Source organism: Hyla sarda, chromosome 10 (assembly GCF_029499605.1).
Source record: "Hyla sarda isolate aHylSar1 chromosome 10, aHylSar1.hap1, whole genome shotgun sequence".
NCBI classification, from domain to species: Eukaryota; Metazoa; Chordata; class Amphibia; order Anura; family Hylidae; genus Hyla; species Hyla sarda.
The window spans coordinates 112,301,542-112,316,017 of record NC_079198.1 but is presented as its reverse complement, the minus strand read 5'-3'; the positions used below and the strand labels follow the sequence as shown (position 1 = coordinate 112,316,017).

Below are 14,476 nucleotides of genomic sequence, written 5' to 3'. Positions count from 1 at the left end.
CGAGGAGTGAGTATTGTGTGGGGGGGGGGGGGGGGGAGGCTGCATTTGGTCGCTACAGTTATACATTGTGTCCTGAGAGAGATTTGTAACGTTTCTGTAACTTGAAACACTCAGCTTCATCATCAAAAAAATATATATAAAAAAAAAGAACCTGAAAAAAAATTTAAAAAAATTAAATACAAAATCTACCCCTTGTTTGTGTGGCAGCGCCGCGCCTCTGGACAGAACCCTCCTCCGCCAATAGCTGCTAATGCACAGAAGTGACCCGGAGCTCACCGTCACCTCCACGGCCGACGAGAAGAAGAAGAAAAATATCTCGTAAGGAAAAAGGTGAGAAATACTGGCACAGCGTCTGGAATGAATGTGCTCGCTCACAGAAGCCATCAATGTTACTCTTCTTCCATTTCAGCCTTAAAGTGAGAAACAACCGACAAGAGATCTCCGGCAACACAGAGTCTCACAGTCAGCGTCTAAGTCTTCCCAGAATCCTCCGCGTTCGTCTTATATAAAACAGTTCTGGGCATGGAGTGTGGAGTTTGGGTCCATAGGGTTTGTCTTTGATTTTTTTTTTTTTTTTTTTTTTTTTTACCGTCCCCCATCTATGGTCCTTATTCATCAGTGTCCGGTTTCACGTCCAGCATTGCATGAAGCTCTTCCGGCACATATCCCAGAAGGCTTTGCAAATCACATACAAAGCGGTAGACGTATCGCTTCCCAGCAGTCTTGTGAATGATGTTCTTATCGTAGTAATACCGCAGACCACGACTCAGCTTCTCGTAGTTCATTTTAGGCTTGTTTTTCCTTTTGCCCCAACGTCTGGCAACCTGTAAGAAAAAGGAAGACAACCATGACCTATCTGGTAAAGCTTTAAAGGGGTTCTCCACCATAAGGTGATTTTAGTATGTACCTGGCAGACAGTAATGGACATGATTAGGAAGGATCTGCGCTTGTCTTGGGGCTAAATGGCTATGTTGTGAGATTACCATAACACTGTGGCTAGCTTTTTGTGTACTTGTATTTCTTGTTTGACTTATGTTTTTTTTTTTTTTTACTACAAATCCCACAATACCATTTTCCTTCCTCTCACACATCAGCCACCCCACCCATTGAAACAAAAGACCTGTGGTTTTCAATCAGGGTGCCTAGAGCTGTTGCATTAGTTGCAGATTGATCCCTCTACCCATTGAAGCAGACAGGCTTCCTGTCATCAGCTGACTAGCAAGTCAGGTCTCAGCAGCATTGCAAGCTGGGAAAAATCTGAGACAACAATCATTTTGTATGCTAATAAAAATAAAGTGGGATGAAAATCACAGAATTGTGACGAAACTGTCACACACAGGTACAGACACTATATTATGAACTACACTAACTTTACAGCCCCTGTAGCATAGTCAAATAAAAAAAAATCCTGCAATACGCCTTTAAGAAGACCAATTAGAAGAAATGTACTAAATGCCATCTAATATCCAATAAAAAAATAAATAAATAAATAAATAAAAAAAATAAAAAAAAAGCCTGAGGCTGCACTAGGAACACCTCGTGCGGATTAACATTATCATCCACATCAATATCTACATCTGTCCTGGTGTGAACATTGTTGTATTGTGATCTAAATCAACACAAGGGCCTTGATTTACTAAGCGTGTTGGGTTTTATTAGTGTGGAATGTTGTTTCAGATTTACTCTATTTACTAAGGGGACATACAGGTGGGGGAAAGCTCTGGGCGGGAATTTCCAGCCATTTATTCACAGAATTTTGTGTCAGGTAAATAGGTTAGGTTGTGAGGACACGCCCCATTTCTGGGCTGTCACGCCCCATTTTCCAGGGGATGACACCCCTTTTTCAGTTTGACTGGTATGTGGTTTATTTTGGCACAATGCGCAACACTGTGGAGTACAACTTGACAAAAGCAAGTTGGGTTCACAATAGTAAAAGAGGGCCAAGGTCTTCACAAAAACACTGCGGCTGATGTGTAGACATCAGTCTTTTAGTTGTCCAGCCTAGGCATTAGAACTTGTCCACGGAGAAGTGGCACTCCACTTCCACCCTGCTCTTATTTTAGAAGTATACCTTCCAATACAGAGTAGGGGGCGGACACCATATTGCAATCACCACATGGAAGCGATACTATGCAATGGCCGATAGCTACACAATGTTGCGGAGACATTCAACATCGCATGTGATCATCGCAGTAAAGTACCCACCATCTTGTCCTGGGAAGGTACACTTTTGAGTCAAATGCAGGGCGGAAGTAGATTGCTAGGGATCGGAAAAAGGTAAAACCTTAAGGCTAGGTTCAGATTTAAGAATTCTAAGGGTGCCTGATATGGTCAACGTTAGGACCACATGGGCATTGCTGTCCCTGTCCACACATATTCCACCAAAATAATGACAGATTCTAGTGTGGACCGTGCAGCGAATCATGTTGACCGCAATGGGACTCCATTTCAGCACCAAATTTCTAAGCGAAATTACACTCGGAAAGGACCTCAGTATGAACCCCACCTAGGTGACCAAACCTTAGCACAGAAGGATCTGATAAAGAAACAGTCCCTTTGATTAAAGAGTACCTGTCATCAAACTAAACTTTTAATATATTGTTCCTTATAATATAATGTAATTATAAAGACACTTTGCTATTTACTTGCTGGTAAAATTCTCAACCCTTTTTATGTTTTTAATGTGATTGAAAAAACGGCCACTAGGTGGCTCTTTTCTGTTCCCTGCCGCAAGTCAACCGGTTAGTTTGGTCTCTTCCCGGCCTGGCAGGAGACCAAACTCAGGAAGTGTGTGCGGGGCATGGCAAGGTACAGCTCTTGCCGGCTTCAGTGATGTTGCGCCTGCTGGGGAACGCCCACTTTCTCCTGCCGGGAACTCACACAATGTGAGCAAGTGGAAAGGTATGTTAGAGAGGTTTTCAAAGCTTGGGAAAAATTTAAGGATAGGAGGGGTGTTAGGAGTAGTTAGGAAATATAATCGGAGTTAGTTTAGAAAATATGGTTTGATGACAGGTTCTCTTTAACAATGTGAAAACAAAGTAATGCGCATGCTCCACAGTAAAAGGTCAGGGGTGCCCTGAAGAAAACACTGTCCACTTTTATGTTAAGGTCCTATCACTGTGTAATGGTAACTCACAGGTCAGGGTGTGGTGCGGGAGTTCTGTTCACTTACCTCATCTGGATCAGAGAGTTTGAACTCCCAGCCATCGCCCGTCCAGCTAATGAAGGATTGGCATGGACTTGTCCGTAAGAAGCTCTAAGAGGAACTGCCAGAGCTGGATGGGTCCGCTGCCTGTGAAGGGGAGGAGATAAACAATGAGACCTAAATTCTATGAACCCTAGATACAAGCACAAAACAGCAAAAATACACAGAAACAAAACTGGAATTCTGAGGTTTCCAAAAAGTGACAGCAGGAAGTGGCGGCCATTCCTGTTCCTCACATCCATCTTAATAAAGCATCACCAGCCAATTGTATTCAAAAAGTAGTCGCCATCCCCTGGAGGAGCTGGGATGTCCAACTATTTAGGCAGTCTTTTTTTGTTAACAATTTTTTTGGGTGGAAACACTTAAACATTGTCTTCTTCAACTTAAAGGGGTATTCTGGGCAAAAATATTTTACCCCCTATCCTTTGGATAAGGTGTCTGATCGCCCGCTGCCGAGACACCCCCCCCCCCCCCCCCCCGCGGGCAAAAATATTTTATCCCCTATCCAAAGGATAGGGGATAAGGTGTCTGATCGCGGGGGCCCGTTATCTCCCTGTAGCACCTGCATTCTATGCGGGTGCTGAATCTCCAGTTTTGGAAACCTCCGGGTTTCCGGGGATGTGACGTCACGCCACGCCCCCTCCATTCATGTCTATGGGAGGGGCGTGACGCCCCCTCCCATAGACATGAATGGAGGGGGCGTGGCATGACGTCACGTCCCCAGTCCCGGAAACCTGGAGGTTTCCGAAACTGGAGATTCAGCACCCGCATAGAATGCAGGTGCTACAGGGAGATAACGGGCCCCCGCCATCAGACACCTTATCCCCTATCCTTTGGATAGGGGATAAAATATTTTTGCCCGGAATACCCCTTTAAGACAAAAGACCACAGAGGAAACCACAAGGCTCTTTTTTTTTTCCTATTCGGTAGGTGCTCATGAGCCTATGATATATTACACACAGGGGCCCGAGGGTCGGCACTGACAGCTGCTCCAAGGCCTGGTGTAGTTGAGCTCACCAAGTTAACAAGCAGCATTTCTGTTAGTAACGGTGGACTCCATATTTGTAGGAAATGTAGAATTAAATGAACAACCTGCAGGGCAAAGCATAGAAAACAATATCGGGCCAAGATTTCAGCTAAAACAAAGTTCATCTTCCACATGTCACCTCGCACTATACAGACAGCCACACTCTACGATCTACAGAAGAAAACCAGAATAACCCCAAATAACAGAATAATACAGATCTCCCTGAGCAGTTACTGGGATTAGATGAATGAATGACATGGAAGAACTCAACAGGTTTATTTTAGCATCGGGGTCAACTGAGTGTTCTCATAAGCAAAAAGATGACAACAACTCCAGGCATCTGGACCTGAGGGAACGCTACATATAAGCCGTGATTGAGAGCGGCTGTACACACTGACATCACACTCGGCCCCTAAAGGCGTCCTGTCTATGCCAGTTGGGCAGAACAATGCATCTACTGAGAACGGCAACCATGAGCGTCTCTTGACTTCATTACTTAAATGTGACTGCTTCATGGACCAGACTGGATTCCTTAGCCCTGGTGGTGGTAACTGGTTGGAAAGTCCCCAACAGAGTGGTTGATAACAGCACGCTTGTGTCCCCTCCGCTGCAACCCAATGACCCCTAACCTGAACAGGGTTCAAAGTCTACACACAGTCAATGGGGCTCACATGCCATCCCAGCGCACAATGCAGCCTCTGTTACCAACCACAGCCTGGCATGGAATGGCGGCCTGATCGAGTCAGTCACATGATAGGAATGTGCTAGCCTCACTGGGAAAAAATCTCTCCCCATTCTGTAACTGGGGAAAGGGAACCCTGTTTCTAAAAATAAAGCCATACCAGACAAGACCCCTCTCTTCAGTCTGGCTTGCGTCTCAGGACGCTGTCTCGTCTGCAGATACATAATGGCCGCCTTATCGTGGACACAGCTAACTTTAAAGTTAGGAAGCACAAGAGGCAACAACGATTCCAACCCTGCTGCATCTATAATTACTCACAATAGAGAGGCTGCTGCGCTACAAGGGACCTGAAATGAATTGTGACCTGTGCACACTTTTGGCTCTACCCTTCAGGCCACAGCTGTGAGCCCAGCGACCGCAAGTCCCATGGGCGCTCGGAAGAAGGAACATTCCCAGGCTCACAAGAGCATTTTCTGTTTAAATAAGAAAATATTTCTTCAGATATCGTGTGGCCGACATACAACCTTATCCTTTTGCTCCCCCTGGCGCCTCTTACCCCGGACTCCATGTTGTGTCGGCTTTGTTTTTAAACAGCAAATTGTCATTTTTAATGGGGAAAGTATAACCTTCTGTGATAACCCAGCTATCAACAATAAAGCTAGAGCCGGAGATGTTGATCACTTTCAGCTGCAATGACATATCTACGAACAGCGGCCTGTGAAACAAGCCACCTACCTCCAGTCACAGCCCAGATTGCCTGCGTCAGGATCTATGTAAACATAATGTCCAAACGTTCTCCTCCATCTGGTGAGACGACTCGCAGAGCCGCTGCCTGGGAATTACATCCACATTCCCATTGTGTACATATCTGTGGTCTGGGAGAGTATATGGATGTATAGTTTGTGTATCTCTGTTGGAATTGTTTAGGAAAAGACTGGTAACTTGTGTGGTCAGACCCCAGGAAGAGGAGGGGCGCTCTCCATTTACTTAAATATAGAAATGAAGACCAGCTCACCACCCTGTAGAGTCTTTGACATGGAGGACCCTCAGTTATCTCATGGAAGCGCGGAACAGATGTCCAAGCTGCATACTTTGTGTGAACAGATCCTTAACAAAAATTTGTTAAAAAAAATTCCAGCTCCCAAAAAAATCTTAAAATAAATGTCCAAAATTAATTTCACATGTTTAAAATGATGAAAAATGAAAACCAAAAAAAAGGTGGTTTAAAAGCATAGCAGAAACTCTGACGCGTTTCGAACCATATGATTCTTAATCATGACACTGATTAAGAACCATATGGTTCGAAACGCGTCTGCATTTCTGCTATGCTTTTAAACCGTTTTTTTTTTTTTTTTTTTCATTTTTCATCATTTTAAACATGTGAAATAAATTTTGGACTTTTATTTTTATATTTTTTTGGGAGCTGGAATTTTTCTACAAATTTTTGTTAAGGATCTCTCCACTTAGTCAGTAATAAACATCTCTTGTAAGGGTGGATGGGGGCATCATAAGTGTTATACTGCCATCCCTCAATATAAAAAGAGTTAAGAGAGCGCTCCAATGTGAAGTATTTAGGTGTACTTAGTGAGGGCACACTTAATGAAAATTATTCAGAGTGTTGTGCAAACAAAGCGGCACAACGCTCAGTAGGCTTGGTAAATGCAGATCCTGGCTGGACATGCGGATGGAGATAGTTCCCCGCACGGACTGCTGCTGGCTTCCTCTACTCACACATTCGTGAGCACGATAATGAAGGAAGAAACTCACTAGATGCGTGCGGAAAATGAGGAAGAAAAAAAAGCGCTGTCCTGGAACCGGGATAATGTAAAAATGGTCACGTTTTACTCTTATAAAATAACATGTAAAGCGTTTCAAGGGTGGGCTGCCCTCTTCATCAGACATGTCTGATGAAGAGGGCAGCCCGTCCTTGAAACGCGTTACATGTTATTTTATAAGAGTAAAACGTGAACATTCTTACATTATCCCGGTTCCAGGACAGCGCTTTTTTTTTCCCTCATTTTCCGCACGCATCTAGTGGGCTTCTTCCATCGCTCAATATAAGGAATTATACAGTAAATGATGCAGGAGAAGACTGGTGACACAGTAATGGGGGGCTGTGGGGATACTGTCTTACCATAGGGCTCTTGTTGCTATAACAAGGGGCCATTATGATACTGCAGTGAGGGGACCATGGCATTACAGTAACAAGGGGTGTCATAGTGATATAGTAACCTGAACCACTGCGATGCAGTAATGAAAGACAATACGGTAACAGAGGAGGACCTCTCCGAATCGCTCTTACTGAGGTGATAAATGCTGCATGTAAGTATCCCAATGGATGAATATGAACGTATATCTGTTCTCATTGTGGAATCTGATTGGTTGCTATGAGAAACTCTGTGCATTTGCTTTCACAGAGGACAGTGTTTCCCAACCAGGGTGCCTCCAGATGTTGCAAAACTACAACTCCCAGCATGCCTGGACAGCCGAAGGCTGTCCAGGCATGCTGGGAGTTGTAGTTTTGCAACACCTGGAGGCACCCTGGTTGGGAAACACTGACATAGGACCTCAAATATCAGCTGTGGTTCTTCTTAAAAGGGGTACTCCGGTGAAAAACTTTTTTTTTTTAAACCAACTGGTGCCAGAAAGTTAAACAGATTTGTAAATGACTTCTATTAAAAAATCTTAATCCTTCCTGTACTTATTAGCTGCTGAATACTACATTGGAAATTCTTTTCCATTTGAAACACAGAGCTCTCTGCTGACATCACGAGCACAGTGCTCTCTGCTGACATCTCTGTCCATTTTAGGAACTGTCCAGAGTAAAAGGAAATCCCCATAGCAAACATATGCTGTTCTGGACAGTTCCTAAAACGGACAGAGATGTCAGCAGAGAGCACTGTGCTCATGATGACAGCAGAGAGCTCTGTGTTTCAAAAAGAAAATAATTTCCGCTGTAGTATTCAGCAGCTAATAAGTACAGGAAGGATTAAGATTTTTTAAAAGAAGTAATTTACAAATCTGTTTAACTTTCTAGCACCAGTTGATTAAAAAAAAAAAAAAAAAAAAAGTTTTTCACCTGAGTACCCCTTTAATGACTTTCTGTAAGCATCTCATGTGTTCTCCATGGCTAACACTTCTCAGCTGCACATAGTGAGCTGAACATGGTTCTCAGCGCCTCAGATGCTATCACCTCAGTCACACAGAAGAAGGTGTGAAAGTGACATACAACGGAAAAAAAAAAAAGCTATTTTTGATGTTGTCTCAGGCGAAGCTTCGGGTTTACTTATCAGGGACAGAAATCATGACCCATTTTAAGAATCTGCAGCGAGGAGTGTCAGGCGCCCCCCTCCACCCACTCACTACCAGGCAGTGTGTAGTCCCAGTTCTCATCTTCCATACCAACTGCAGCTGGAATTTAAGGCATTTACACATCACACCGATGAAGCAGGTTACTGTGCAGCTTAGTATGTATCAGCCCCACGCCCTGGCACCTCAAAGGATTTCCTCCGCCTCACTGCACAGCAAACTTTCATAATGTATCGTACGGTAAGATCTGTACCTGTGTATCCGGCCAGGGCGGCGGCGGGGATGACTGGCTTGTCCTTATTCAGCTCGGCTCTGTCTCTCACATAGTCCTTGAAGGTTCCTTTGGGTTTGTGGTTGGGCAGTGCAGGCTGGTAGTCCTCAGAGTCGAAGCTGTCGTACGAGGGAACGCGCTGTAGGCTGTTGTAGGAAGACTGACTGCTCCAGGACTGGGTGAGACGGTCACAGCTGTCATGACTCTCAATGCTTTCAAACGACTCCTGTCCCCCAAGCTTACCTATCCGGAGTGAAGAAAGACACGTGTTAGGATCCATTTCTCTCTGTGATCAGTCAACTCTAGCCGTGTTGATTAGCAGACAGATTTAATTCATATGTATCGATTAGGGATCGATTGATATAGATTTTTTAGGGCCGATAATCTGTGGACTTTAAGGCCGATGACCGGTATAAGCTATCCGGTATAAGCTATCGGCTATTTCTCCACCCCCGCCCGGCCCGAAGAAGCCGCTGCAGATCATTGATTTAAAGCGGGCTCTTTAAATCAATGAACTGCAGCGGCTTTTGCTGGGCCAGAGACCGCCGCCGCCCGCTTCTCTCCCCGTCTGTCCGGGGGTCCTACCAACAACCGCCACTGATGCGACCCCCACCGCACGCCACCCCCCACCACCATTGCCCCATTGCCTCCCCCCATCCCCGGTTTTATAATTACCTGTTCCCGGGGTCCGGGGCCCGCGCTACTTCTGGCTCCCGTCCTGAGCTGTCACTGTGACGTTGCGTTGAGGACGTCACTTGTCATTGCACTACGCAGTGCACAGCGTAACGCAGGACGCAGCAGGAGCAAGAAGTAGCGCAGGCCCCAGACCCCAGGAACAGGTAATTATAAAACCGGGGATGGGGGAGGCAATGGGGCAGCGGCGGTGGGGGCGGCGTGCGATGGGCAGGGCATTATCGGGAAGGTAATTGCCGATACCGATAACGTCCAAAATCATGAATATCGGCCAAACCGATAATCGGTCGATCCCTAGTATCGATACAAGTGAATGTTCTCTTACATACAGAAAAAACTGCTCCGCAGAAGAAAATCATACCCCAAAATAGATTACAGCCGTTGTATATGGCAACACTCTAAGTGTAAGCTTATTGGCTAAGGAACCCCGGTGGATAATGGTGTATAACTTTATAACCAATCACAGGGTTACTTTACACTTTCTTCCTTATCATAGTAAAAGATTGTTATCCAACAAAAACCTCATTATTTACCAAGGTCATTTGGATAGTTTTCGAGCATATCTGGGCGCTGGCCAGGACTAAGCCAATGGTTAATTGAAACTAGATAAAACCGGCCAACACCATCTAAAGTTAGAAAATTATATATACAGAGAACATAGATATCAAAATATTATTTTACCAACAACATGACAGGTGTAAGCATCAATCTGCAGATCCTAAACCTATGGCTGTATATATAGATTATGTGTATTATGTCAAATTATTTTTCAAAAACAGAGATTGCAATAGATCTACACAGGAGCTGCATGCTCAGAAGTCTCTTCTACTCTGTTGCCATCCACAATCCCGTTTCTATTCCAATTCCACACGACTCATACGACTGTAAGCAGATATTTGCTACCCTGACTATACATGACTAAGGCATGCACAAGACTCATTCATTAAACATTTCTGGATAGAATTTGTCCTTGAGCTGACAGGATTTCCTCAAAAGATCAGTCACGGTGATGATGTGAAAGTCACCAGAAGACTCCACAACCATTCACGTAACTTTCTTCTTGCCGGATTCCTGCAGCAGCTGATCTACGTTTTGTACATTGACGCTGGTTTTACATTATTTTCAGATCTTATTAATTTGACAGTCACTAGAGGAGTCTTTCTATAATCACCATCACAGATTGTCCTCATACCCCTCTCGCCGCCTTACCTCGGCTAATCCGTCCCACACACATGTTATCTGGAGACACGACTTCCTGCTTGATAGTGAAGTAGTCCCCGTGGAGCGAGTCGGGCAGTAAAGGGTCTCGCAGGAGCGGAGAGGGGTATTCGGTCTCATATTTCAGAGACAAAAGCTCCTCTGAGCTGATAGGGTGCAGGGTCTGGTAGGATTCTGTGATGAAGCTGGGTTCGGAGAACTCTGATGGCGGCACACACTGTGGATGTTCTATGCCGTAACCTGCAATACATCACATGATTTACATCAGTCACATCCCAGAACCCTAGGGAGTTGCTTTGCCTTTGTAGTTGATCTGAAGGGGGTCCGTGCTCCGGATACATGCACATATACAGTGCCTGATACCACATACCAAACACGACATGTAAATACAGAAATGTGCCTTTACAAATCACTGCGATAGTTATCTCTATCTCCCCATATACAGGAATGTTCGGCATGAGCTTATATTTAAAGGGGTACTCCACTGGAACACTTTTTATTATTATTTTTTTTTAATCCACTGGTGGCAGAAAGTTAGAACACATTTGTAAATTATAATCTTCTACATAGAGACAGCATGGGGATAATGCAACTTTCTATATATACCTCAGGTAAATGTAGCAACCTTGGATAACTGCAGATGACTACAGACCCAATACGGACCGTAGCAAGCGTTAGCGCCTGAAGAAGCACTAACACGTGACACGGTCCACAAGTCTCCACAGACGACCGCTCTCCCCACCTTTATACATGGATGGTTTATGATCTCCAATACGGTCAGTGCTCCATGCTTTTTTCTTATTCAAGACTACAGATTTCTAAATTACTTCTATTAAAAAAATCTTAATCCTTCCAGTAATTATCAGCTGCTGTTATGATCCACAGGAAGTTCTTTACTTTTTGAACTTCCTTTCTGCCCGACCACAGTGCTCTCTGCTGACACCTCTGTCCATTTTAGGAACGGTCCAGAGCAGGAGAGGTTTGTTATGGGGCTTTGCTTGTACGCTGAACAGTTCCTAAAATGGACAGAGATGTCAGCAGAGAGCACTGTGGTCAGGCAGAAAGGAAGTTCAGAAAGTAAAGCACTTCTGGTGGATCGTAACAGCAGCTGATAATTACTGGAAGGATTAAGGTTTTTTAATAAAAGTCATTTACAAATCTTTAACTTTCTGGCACCGGATTATTAAAAAAAAAAAAAAAAAAAAAAAAGTTTTCCAGTGGCATACCCCCTTTAAGTGTTGTAAACAGGGAAAGGAGAGGTAAGGCACTGTTCATCTGTCGGGGGGGGGGGTTTGGGGGAGAGTCAAAATACCTGTCATACACATGAGTGTCTGCAATTTGGCTGATTTTTGACTAAAGCAGAAGGGCACTTTCATACCTGCATTGTGGTTATATATTTAAAAAACAAACAAAACAACACTACAGTAATTGCTGTGGTCAAAGTTTACAGTGTCGTGAAACGGATTAAAGGAGATGTCTGGCGCAGACTTTTTCTATTCCGTCCTGCCCGGGCAGCAAAAAAAGACAAAACAAACTTTCACTTACCTCCATATGTTCTCCCGGAGCTCCGCAACAGCTGATTGGTCGGCCGGGCTGTCTGCTTCCTACTTCCTTTAGCCCAGTACGTCACACAGTGCTTCAGCCTATCACTGGCCGAGGCGGGACATCACTGCGGCCGGTGATAGGCTGAAGCGCTGTGTGATGTCCCGGGCTAAAGGAAGTAGGAAGTAAACAGCCCGGCCGACCAATCAGCTGTTGCAGAGCTCCGGGGGAGGAACATATGGAGGTAAGTGAAAGTTTGTTTTGTTTTTTTTTGCAGCTCGGGCAGGACGGAATAGAAAAAGTCTGCGCCGGACATCTCCTTTAAAAGCTGCGAACGAAACCAACTAACATGGCCACAAGTAACATTCGGAGAGACTTCTGTAATACTCACTGATGAAGTACTCGGAGCTGTATCTGGACTCGGGATATGCTGGGGCCAGCTCACTGGTTTGATACAGTTTTGAATCTTCTGGGCCAAATGGTGAAAAAGAAGTTAAAGAAAAAGAAAGAAATGTATTACAAAGAGCTATGGAAGGAAACACAATCTCACTGCCACCAGTACGTTAAAAGGCGCAGTTTATTTTAGATACATTTTTTTTAATTGCCTAAAATATAACTAGACTGCAACACGGAAACAATTACAGTGGCGCATGTATTGTCTAAAGGAAATTGCCACCTGACTGTTCTAATAATTGTGTAAGATTTATATGGGGGAAAAAAATGCAATTTAATGTCAGTGTGGTAAAACAGCTTTAGGGCCCAAGCCACACGTTACATGGCCCAAGGTCCAGTGTAAATGAGTGCGATCTTCTAGAACGGCGCTCACTTACAAAGTCAATTACATGGCCTAAAGGGGTACTCCACTGGACAGCGCTCGGAACTAAATGTTCCAAACACTGTTTTTATGCTGCGGGGGTGGGCCACGCCCCCTCAATGCAAGTCTATGGGAGGGGGCGTGACGCCCCCTCCCATAGACTTGCATTGAGGGGCGTGGTAGTGACATCATGAGGGGCGTGGTCATCCCCCGCATGCACGAAAACAGCATTCGGAATATTCAGTTCCGAATGTTGGCCAGTGGAGTACCCCTTTAAGCATCTGATGGGAAGGGCCACACAAACAATCACAGGATCATTTATGTGGCCTTTTACTATTAGTCGTCAGCAGCACATCTCCTATTATACAGGGAAACGTGCGGCCGAGGGTTGATTTTTTTAAAGGTTAAAACAATGCGATCAGCACATAAAGCGTTTGCTTGTTCGTTGGCCGATTACAGTGTTCACATGTACCTGTGTAAGCACGCGTTTTACTGTGAATCACCACAGTTTTGCAGTGTGGTTTTTGCACGTGAAACATGTTGCTTCTAAAATGTTTCCAATGTAAAAACGAAAAAAAAAAAAAAAAACACTGTCAATAACCGCATCGCATAAGATGCTCTGTATCAAGCCCCACCACCACCACACGACATCACTCATATACGTTACCTTTCTGTAAGATTTCTAAGTGTTCCCATAAGATGTCTCCTACGAAATCCGGTGCCAATTCCAGGAAACATTCCTTCCCGAGGGCGCACAGCGCTGCTCCGCTCATGTGGAACTTCTGGAAGTCTACACCCTTTAAGGTGAACTCGTTCACTGCCCATGACACCCAGTCCCTGACGTGAGCGTCCGTCCATTCTCGAGGATCTGGTAGAAAGATGGCAGAGAAATTAGTCATACACTGTGAGCGGCGGCACTACATCATACCCCAGAATCCTTCACTTCTGTAAATTAGATCTGGATCTGGCTGCAGAATATTCTCTCTCTCTCTCCCCATTATATATGTATGTGTGTATATATATATATATATATATATATATATATATATTTATTATATATATATATACATACATACACACATACATACACACACACAGATATATATATCTATCTGTATATCTATCTATCTAATCTATATATATCTATCTATCTAATATCTCTAGCGCTCTCTCTCTCTATCTATCTATCTATCTATCTATCTATCTATATATATATATATATATATATATATATATATTTTTTTTTTTTTTATATATTATCTCTCTATCTAATATCTATCTATCTAATATCTCTAGCTCTCTCTCTCTCTAAATCTCTCTCTCTAGCTCTCTCTCATAATATACCGTATATACTCGAGTATAGGCCGAGTTTTTCAGCACGATTTTTCGTGCTGAAAACACCCCCCTCGGCTTATACTCGAGTGAACTCCCCCACCCGCAGTGGTCTTCAACCTGCGGACCTCCAGAGGTTTCAAAACTACAACTCACAGCAAGCCCGGGCAGCCATCGGCTGTCCGGGCTTGCTGGGAGTTGTAGTTTTGAAACCTCCGGAGGTCCGCAGGTTGAAGACCACTGCGGCCTTCAACATCATCCAGCCCCCTCTCACCCCCCTTTAGTTCTGAGTACTCACCTCCGCTCGGCGCTGGTCCGGTCCTGCAGGACTGTCCGGTGAGGAGGTGGTCCGGTGGGATAGTGGTTCCGGGCTGCTATCTTCA

The 14,476-nt window shown here is 44.4% G+C and overlaps 1 protein-coding gene across 1 annotated transcript in view; it reads right to left on the bottom strand.

The window, feature by feature from the left end:
* Nucleotides 1-323: 323 nt before the first annotated feature.
* ETS1 (ETS proto-oncogene 1, transcription factor) overlaps nt 324-14,476 on the bottom strand; it is a 137,370-nt gene continuing 123,217 nt past the window's right edge. The window contains 7 exon segments of the mRNA XM_056544306.1: nt 324-824; nt 3,173-3,235; nt 3,237-3,292; nt 8,477-8,737; nt 10,397-10,645; nt 12,339-12,416; nt 13,429-13,629. Of these exon segments, the coding sequence (XP_056400281.1) occupies nt 609-824; nt 3,173-3,235; nt 3,237-3,292; nt 8,477-8,737; nt 10,397-10,645; nt 12,339-12,416; nt 13,429-13,629 (1,124 nt within the window). The 3' untranslated portion in view covers nt 324-608.